This window comes from Pipistrellus kuhlii, unplaced genomic scaffold (genome assembly GCF_014108245.1).
Source record: "Pipistrellus kuhlii isolate mPipKuh1 unplaced genomic scaffold, mPipKuh1.p scaffold_m20_p_2, whole genome shotgun sequence".
NCBI lineage: Eukaryota > Metazoa > Chordata > Mammalia > Chiroptera > Vespertilionidae > Pipistrellus > Pipistrellus kuhlii.
Window position 1 is genome coordinate 4,809,213 of NW_023425515.1, and position 9,040 is coordinate 4,818,252.

At 58.6% G+C, this 9,040-nt stretch overlaps 1 protein-coding gene across 2 annotated transcripts; it reads left to right on the forward strand.

Annotated features, from left to right (window-relative positions):
- The first annotated feature begins 461 nt into the window (after positions 1-461).
- On the forward strand, positions 462-8,734 carry GATD3 (glutamine amidotransferase class 1 domain containing 3). Of its 2 annotated transcripts, XM_036446124.2 has the most exons (7): positions 464-733; positions 890-942; positions 2,121-2,234; positions 3,072-3,191; positions 6,009-6,101; positions 7,275-7,431; positions 8,223-8,734. In XM_036446124.2, exons 1-7 carry the CDS (start codon positions 572-574, stop codon positions 8,349-8,351), a joined length of 828 nt encoding a protein of 275 aa, XP_036302017.1. In that variant the 5' UTR covers positions 464-571; the 3' UTR covers positions 8,352-8,734. The 2 variants fall into 2 exon arrangements, with proteins under 2 accessions (XP_036302018.1, XP_036302017.1); XM_036446125.2 differs by lacking the exon at positions 6,009-6,101 and having other exon boundaries at positions 462-733.
- Positions 8,735-9,040: the final 306 nt, after the last annotated feature.

A 9,040-nucleotide genomic window follows, 5' to 3' on the forward strand; every position in this document is an offset into this window, starting at 1 on the left:
GCAGGGAAAGACCCACGTGGGAAAAAACAAGGAGCGGCAGGCCTGGGGCTGCATTCGGATCCCGACACAAACTGCGTGGACCCCCCAGAGCCTCAGGTCTGAACGCTGGTCTCCGATGCTCAGGAATCGCTTTTATGGGTGAGCTGACATAGGCTATTTCACTGCGGGCGCGGCCCTGAACCCGCCGGAGCTGGGGGCGCGAAGCTGGGGCGCGGGGCGGGAGGGAACCAGCGAGGGTCGAGAGCCAGGCGGTCCCGCGAGCGACGCGAGACCAGGGACCGGGAAAAAACGCCCCAGCTGAGGCGGGCTGAGCCGCAGCGCTGCCCGGCGACTGCGCAGGCGCGGCCCCGCCCACCGTCACTCTCGCGAAGGCGAAACTCGGTGGCTGCGCAGGCGCGGCCCCGCCCACCGCCGCTCTTGCGAAGATGAAACTCGGTTGCTGCGCAGGCGCGGCCCCGCCCACCGGCACTCGCTCGGGGGAGTAGGGTGATTGCGCAGGCGCCACTGAGCGGGTTCCCGCGCGGGTCTCCTCCGCGCAGTGACCCTCTGACCCCGCTGTCCCGGCGCGGCCATGGCGGCTGTCAGGGCCCTGTTGGCACCCCGGCTGGTGGCGGCGGCCTCTCCGTTCGCGCCGGCCCCCGGTCTGCGGCCGCTGCTGCTCACGGGGCCGGCGCCCGCCTCGCGCGCGGCCTTCCACGGCTCCGCGCCGCGGCCGGGGCCCAGGGTTGCGCTGGTGAGTGCGCGCCCGCGGGGACGTGGGGCGGGCCGCCGAGGTCGGGCTCCCCCCACCCCTGCCCCCGCCCCGTTCCCAAACTGAAACATCCCGGTTCCCCCCGCCACGTGGGCCAACCCCACCGCGTGGACTCCCGTGACCCGCGCTCCCCCGCAGGTGCTGTCCGGGTGCGGAGTCTACGACGGCACGGAGCTCCACGAGGCCTCGGCGTAAGCCCCCTGGATAGTGCCCTGGGGAAGGGTTGTCTTCTCCCGAACCGATCGCAGAAACCTTTGTCCCCTTAAGGCAGGAGAGATGGACGCGACATAGGGAGGCACAGGGGGGAAGTTCTAAATTACAGCTGTAAAATACGAGACACAAAATAAACTGCTTCAGTATCACCTGTGACATCTAGCGGTTTGAACACCCACGTGTTACAAACATTGGGATCAGGTGCCTGAGTTTTGGAGCTGTTTTCCCCATGGAGCTGTTTTCCCCATCTATCAGCCGGGTTTCCATCCTCGCAGCACCCTCGCAGGGTTCCTGGGTGTAGACTGTCACAGGTAAACCTGTCAGTTGTTCCTGAGTTAGGAGCCTGAGGCTGTTGGCTGTGCATGGCCTCAGAGCCCTTCCATTCCGGGATTGCCAGCTGTGATGGTGTTGGCGCTAGACAAGGCGTGGGACTCCAGAGTGTGCGGAGGTGGGTGGCAGAGGGCCAGGAGGGTTTCCTGGTGGGGGAACTAGGGAGTGGAGAAGGCAGGAGCAGCGGGGCACAGTTTGAAACCTCCCAGCATGGACCAGGAGCTGTACCTGGAGTGCCCATGAAGTTGCAAGAACAGCAGAGCCCGAGTGAGTACCAGGGCGGTCCCGGCTCTGCTGGGTCCTGCGTCCTCCCAAAGGGGCACAGTGACAGCACCGAGTCTGGGACTGATGGGTGAGTTGCCGCATGCCTGGCACAGAGCAGCCCTCTGGGAGACCTGCCTGTCTCCGTATCTCCCACCTCCACGACAGCAAAGTTGGGGGACACCTGGAATTAAATTTACTACCGTGAACCGAAACCCACCTCAGACTTTTGAGACCCACATCAGTTGGCCTGTGGGGGGACGGCACCCCCACAGCAGCCTGGGAACCAAACACCCAGACTGTGACACCAGCCAGGTCACCCCTCCCCCTGCACCTCGGTTTGTAAAGGGAACGTGGAGACTGGCTTGCAGTGCAAGCTCGTTCAGTGACAATGAATTCAAATTGTGGGGGTTTGGACCACAGCCTCTTGCAAAGCAAGTGGCATATTAACGACACAAGGAATTTATACCTGGCATTCGGCTAAAATCCTGCCTTTAGAAACGCGTTGACAGGTGAAGCTGGGTCGGGCCTGTCTCCCAGCCTGGTGTGATTTCCTCCCTCGCAGGGCGCTGGTGCACCTGAGCCGTGGCGGGGCCGAGGTCCAGATCTTCGCTCCTAACATCCCTCAGATGCACGTGATTGACCACACCAAGGGGCAGCCTTCGGAGAGCGAGACCAGGTGTGGGTCCCGCCCTCTCGTCCTTGGTTGGGAGCTCCCTGAGAACCTGCACACACAGCTCTGTCAGCCCAGGCAGGGCCGCACCAGTTCCAACGAGCATCCTTCCTCACGTTCCTGTCCTCCAGTCGGGACTTTGCAGCGAGCCAGTGTTCCTGTCCCTACTTACTTCCACTCCTCGCCAAAACACATTACTGCAGAGTGAGCTCCATGCTTTGACCAAAGGTTTGCGCCTCAGTTTGTCTGGCGCCTCACTGCCTGCCTGGGCCCACGTGTCTTTGAGTAGCTCCCAGCAGTGTTTCTGTTCCCGTGGCCCTGGGTGCTTGAGATCTCCCCTCCTGTCCTGCCGGGACCACAGAGAATGGCCCCTTTCAGCTGGGCTCAGACAGTGCGGCGAGAGGGGCCAGGGGAAGACACTGCAGCTGTCTGCTGGGGGCTAGGGGCTGGGTCCTAGGTCCTAGTCAGGACCCTGGCCTAGGGGGGCAGTGGCTCCCACTGTGGTTGCTGCACTCACCGGATGCAGGAGCTTCCTAACTTCCCCACCACCGCCCTGCCGTCAGTTCCACATAAATGCTGTGTGCGTCAGACACGTAGGGTCCGCCTTCCTACGGGAGGCTCCAGATGACCTGGGTGGGTTGTGAAGTGCTGACCTGAAGGGCCCTGCAGACGTTTACATCCCTGTAGCTTTAATTGCCTTTTCTGTGTATTGACCTAAAATTCACATGTGAGCATACTCCCTGGGGCTGAGAAAACACGGCCTCTTGTCTTGTGGGCTCCTGCCTGCCATTCTCCCACCTGCGCTGAACCTTGTTTTCTTGGCTTCTTTGTGCTCTTTCCCAGGAATGTTCTGGCTGAGTCAGCAAGGATCGCCCGTGGCAAGATCACTGACCTGGCCCAGCTAAGTGCAGCAAACCACGATGCTGCCATCTTCCCTGGGGGCTTCGGAGCTGCCAAGAACCTGTGAGTGTCTGAGCTTGGGGCCTTGGGCTTTCTACCTGGCGCAGTAGCTGGGACCAGGTGGCGACATGAGCCGCTGCTGAGGTCTCGGGTCCAAACGATGCAATAGCCGCTCTGACGGAACCAGGGCAGGATGGGGCTTAGGTCACATTTTGGCAAGACTTGAATTCTCCTCTGCCTGCTCCTTTCCGAGCCCTCCTGGCACCTGGCCCTGTTGTGGGTGTGACTTCTCTGACCTAACCTCTGTGCCGGTGTGCCTCCTCACAGCAAGCCAGTGTCTTCCTGCAGGCGCCCACGCTCCTGTGTTTTCTTTCCGGTCACATGGCCGTCCTGACCAGCACCCTTGGGTCTTTGCCACGCAGCTGGTTGGGAGCCTGGGCGGGAGGCCGTCACTATGACGTCCGTTGGGTTTCAGATCCTCTTTCTCTTCTCTCATTCCTTATTCCTGAGTTTCATGGAAATTGTCTGCCTGGCCTCACTGTCCCAGGACCTGCCTCCTGTGGTGGGCAGAGGCGTTCACGGCACAGCTGAGTGAACATGCAGCGTAGTATGTTGCGTTTGATGGAAACACAGCAGATCAGCAAATCGGCCCTGAATGGAACTTTTCCGGTGTCACTCGTAAGAACCTTTCTTCCCAGGCCCGGGGTCTGTGGTGACAAACCGCCTTCCCGCTGACGAGGCCATTCCTGGGGCTCTGCAGCTTCCTTCTCCCCACCCTCTGCTGACGGCGCCTGCCCGTGCAGCGCTCCAGGAATCGCCACTTCCTCCTGCTGCTCTCTCCTCGTCCCCTTAGCGCTCGGACTGAGTGGGTGCTGCTCTCCCACAGCCTTTCCAGGACACCCCTTTGTGTCCTCGCCGTGCTGTTCACACCTTTTGCAGGTGTCTACCTAGGTGCTCCCTCCTAGGCTCTCCCTTCTAAGTCCTCCCTCCTAGGTGCTCCCTCCTAGGTTACTTTTCTGGGTGCTGTTGGGCCTGGCCGGATCCCTGAGCCCAGTGGTCCTTTGTGTACTCCTTCATGGAGTCCCCACCTCCCTCCTGCACCCCTTCCCATTCTCCCCATGAATTGCATTCACATGTTGCCTTGCTGCCATCATGTTTGGACTACAAACCTCCCTCTACTGACCCACCTTTCCAGCTGCCTGCCCCGGAGTCCTGTTGGAACATCTTGCTGATCTTTAGCGCTGACTCCCTCACCTGTGCTCACCTGTCATCAGAATGAGCGATCGGGGAGATGGGGCAGGGGAGGCTTCAGGCCTCAGCCAGGGCCCTTGCTCATTATCCCCATCACCCTGTTTGAACAGTTGACCCTCACACTGGCTCTGTCCATCTGGGCGTCCTGCACCCAGAATTGATGGGCAGAGGTGGTTATGTTCCCTAAAGTCTGACTCTGCTCAAGGCCACTCTGTATGCTGATGCCTTCAGATGCAGCCTTGAGAAGGCTGCTTTTCTGTCCAGAGCCCTGCCCCTGCCTCACACCCACTCTCGGTCCCCAGAACCAGCCATTCAATGACTTCCCCATGTCACCGTCTTCATGAGCTTCCTGGTAGGAGATGCAGAGAACTGTCTGGCTTTTCACCTGCGACAGGACCAGGCTTTCTTTCTCCGAAATATAAGCAGGCTTCACAAACCACTGGTCTCACCTCTGACTCTTAGCACCGCCCGAGGGGCGTGTCCCCAGCATGGCTGACACCTGGTTGGCTTAGGAGCCCAGACAGGAGGTGCACCGGGTTCTTGGTGTGTCTGTCTCTCGGTGCTAAAGGGTGTGGGGCACCCTGACCAGCATGCACTTCCGGTCGCTGGCCCATTCTTTTCTGCCTTCCCAGAAGAAAGGCCCACTCCTACATCAGTGGTTTCCTACCGGGTGGCTGCTGTGGTCATTTGGGTGCAGCAGGTGGCAGCAGGCAAGTTCAGTGGTGACAGAAGTCACTTGGTTCCTCATGGTGGGACCTGGCACTGTTACTAGCTTTTATGTGTATTTCCCAAGATATTCACATATGTGGTCGTGTTAAAATTTTAACCAGATGGTAGCCTCTTAACAGTGTTGGTCCGTTAATAGTCTGACAGCTGCAAACACATCCCACTGGGTGGATGACCCAACGTCAGTAGGTGCTCATGATATGCAGTCCTCTTTTCTCCTAATACGTTTTGGCGGTGCAGTTGACATGCATGTTTTAAATGATGCATTTTGACGTGTCAGGAGAGTGACCACCCGTCAGTCCTTTGTGCCAATGCCATGCAGGCGTCTAGGATGGAGGAGTGGGACCTACAGACCTAACACAGGGAAGCCCAGCGTGTGGCTCTTGGCAAAGAGAGTGCACTTTGAAATTTGACGGGTCTCCCAGTTGCCCTTCATAGAAATGGTACAGGCAGGGCAGACCCACCACCTGGGAGGGCAGACTATTCCAGACCCTGAGCCACTCTTGCTCTGGAGAAAAAGATGGCGTCTTGTTTAATTTGCATTCCTCTTCCTTGTCAGTCAAGTGGAGTTTTAGGCCAGTGCACATTCTGCTGCTCCTTGGTTTCCCAGCAGACCTCTGAGGACCAGGTGGTGTGGCTTGTGGTCTGAGGCTTCACCTAGCTCTGGGTCTGCTTTCCCACCTCACCTCTGCTGCCCCACCCCCCTCCTCCCGCTTTCCATGCTGTTTTCTCTTTAAAAAACAAAACAGAAAAGCATACAGTGATGAGAAGTTACATATTGTGTACATGTGCACACACAGGCTAATCATTTCCTTTGCTGAGGAATCCATGGACCCACACATCAGAGCTCTGTGGCAAATAGCCAGGGGCTCTGAGTTGTAAGGCCGCCTGTTCTCCCTGCAGGAGCACGTTCGCCGTGGACGGGAAAGACTGCAAAGTCAACAAAGACGTGGAGCGTGTCCTGAAGGACTTCCACAAGGCGGGGAAGCCCATCGGGTAGGTTCTGCTGCCCCAGGAGCAGGCCTGGGGGCCGGTGGGCCTCTGGTGACCGGCAGTGGTGGGCAGGGCAGGGGGCCGGGGCCCGGGGCTCATAACTGGCAGCTGGGAGCTGCCACTCTGAGCTGTGTGGTCCTGAAAACTCGGCCCCTTTCCTCCTCTTAACTGTGGGATTTCACAGGTGCCTTCCAGCTCTGAAAATTCTGTAGTCTTGTGGTTGCATTGGTTTCTCCTGATAGCTTAACAGGAAGGAGAGGGGGTGATGGTCAGGTTCCATAATGTTCCCCGGTCCTTCCCTGACCACCATCCTTTCCCAGCACCCCTGCCCTTTGCCTGGCCTCCATTCGCCCTCCTGTCCTTGCTCAGCTAGTTAGCCCTTGTCTTCCACTCTCACTGCTGCTCTGTGCACTGTTCCTGCCACCATGTCCTTCTCGACTGCCCTCTCTTCCTTGTGGAGCCTGGATCCTGAGGCCGGCCGCACACTAGAGTCCCCCTGCTTCTCTGCACCCCCAAACTCATCGGCACAACCATTGCTCATGCCACAGCCCCTGGTCCTTGGTCCTGATAGACAGGTGAGGGTGGCCATACCTGCAACCAGGAGGGGCTCAGAAACGTGATGGCCACCCTGTATAAGACCTGATTTCATCAGATTTTCGTGCCCACAAGTGTCCCAGTGGCTGCTTCTCACTCCTACTGCGTGGTTTGTCCACGTCAGTGAGCCAGAGCCCGAACATCTCCCGTGTTCAGAGTCAGTCACTGGGAGAAGGCTTGGCAGGAGCACAGCGCACACACTAGGAAAAAATTTGCAGGATGGAAACTTGAGGCTGTTCCTGGCTCCCATGGGTGCTGCTTGCTGCCGTGTCACTGGCAAACCGAAAAAGAGCAGCTTATGTTAGACCCCTTCATCCCAGTGGGAGACAGAGGCTGCTGAGGACAGTCCCTGCTGACAGTGTCTCAGACTTCAGTCACGTGCAGAGCTGGCCCAGCAGCCGTCCTGGAGCCCTGCAGCACCACCAGTGCCAGCCGAGGGTCCGAGCCTGGGAGCGGTCTGCGCATGTGCCTCCTGCCCGCCTACACTGGACCTGTGGAGCGGCCGATGCCATCCACGCTGCGCGTCTCCCCTCAGAGCTGCAGAGGTTCTGCCCCCCTGACCCTGTTCTCCTTCGCCTTCAGCTTGTGCTGCATCGCTCCTGTCCTCGCGGCCAAAGTGCTCCCTGGTGTCGAGGTCACCGTGGGCCACGAGCAGGAGGAAGGCGGCAAGTGGCCGTATGCCGGCACCGCGGAGGCCATCAAAGCCATGGGTGCCAAGCACTGTGTGAAGGGAGTGACCATATCCTTTCCAGCAGCTGGGGCCCACGTGACAGGGGGTCTCCCCTTCTGTGGCTGGGCAAGCGACGTCTCCAGCCAGGAACTGCCCGAGCGCCGTGGGCGCAGAGAGCCCCGGGTCTGCACCTGGACCTGAGATGTCCTGGAGATGACCCCGTCACCCCTGGGCGCCCGCCTGTGCTGAAGGCGGCTGTCGGCCTCAGTGTCTTTGTGAGCAGTTAGTTTCAAGTGTCCCTGTGCCCCCTGGCACAGAGCGGCCAGCAGACCCGTGTCCGGTGGGAAGGACCGGGCTTGCCCAGGGTTTTATGTAGGTCCAGGGCAGGTGGGGCGAGGCCAGTTCTGTCACCTCAGGTCTGCGTGAGCTGGGGTGAGGAGGCGCTCCCAGGTGGGATTGGCCTCTGCTCTGCTGTTGCTGGCACGCAGCTGAGCTCTCTCTGTTTTCTTGATCTGAAAAGCAGAGGTGCTGCTGCTGCCTTTAAGGTTGTGGGTGCCGTGTGGGTACCGGGGCACACTGCTCTCCAGCTTCGTGAGGCTGACGCGGGTCGCTGAGGCGTGAGCTGCTTTCTTTCTCTTGGGAGCATGCTGGTCACGTTCCCGTGTAGTTCAGCCGCACAGATTGTGAGAAGTGGCCCTGCCAGCAGATTCCTCCGGGAAGAATGGTGTCTCCCTGATGTCACCTTGGGAAGGACGGGATGCTTGTTCCGAGGGCAGCTGGGAGCAGTGGCTGGTATGTGCTTTGTGCCTAAAACTTTCCCTCGTCCTTGCTGGGCAGTGTTTTCCCTAACTTCTGTGCACGAAGCTCACGTGGACCAGAAAAACAAGTTGGTCACGACCCCAGCCTTCATGTGTGAGACGGCGCTCCACCACATCCATGACGGCATCGGGGCCATGGTGAAGAAGGTGCTGGAGCTCGCCAGGAAGTGAGCCGCCGGCTCTGGCTTCGCCTCATCCACCAGGCGGAGCTGGCGGCCTGCTGTGCAGTCCCGCGTGGAATATGACACACTTGGGGTCAGATAATTGGTGTGAGTCGTCATCAGCTCTGCTCGGCTCACCTTCCTTCCAGAGAGGAGGAGGCGGCTGGAGTCCCCTGCCTGTAGGATGGAGTGGCGGCTGGCCTGGTGATTCCCGGAAATGACAGTCCGCTTTCTCAGGAAGCCAGTCAGGTGGAGGTATTGTATAACCTCAGGTTCACCTAGCTTCAGAATACTAAGTGTTTGGGAGGGGAAAATAATTTTAAGTTTATAAATGTAATCAGAAAACTTGAAACATGGTTATTGACAATTAAAGATTCTCTAACCTGGAGTAAATATGTACTCATTGAAATGTTCCTGGGATTTCTGTAGCAGGCAGCCACATGTCGGGTCTTCTGAAATGGGTAAATGAAAAATGTAAATGAGGTTTCTTAATTAGTCTGAGTTCTCTTAAATTTTAAGGAGAAATTGTAGTCCTCAGCGTAGGTGGGGGCTGCTGGGTAGTGACTGTCAGGTGGTCCCAGCACGAGCAGCAGCTGACACTGGTGTATCCAGAAGGCACAGTAAATTCTGCCATGTTCCCTTTGAATTGTAGTTTCTGTTATGGGGAGAGGGCCTTCGGAGGGACCACCCACGTGTGGA

Coding starts and splice junctions, on each gene's coding strand:
- GATD3 (XM_036446124.2), top strand. CDS start 572: ATGGCGGCTGTCAGGGCCCTGTTGGCACCCCGGCTGGTGGCGGCGGCC. Junction 943..2,120: donor GAGCTCCACGAGGCCTCGGC/GTAAGCCCCCTG, acceptor CCTCCCTCGCAG/GGCGCTGGTGCACCTGAGCC. Junction 2,235..3,071: donor CCTTCGGAGAGCGAGACCAG/GTGTGGGTCCCG, acceptor GCTCTTTCCCAG/GAATGTTCTGGCTGAGTCAG.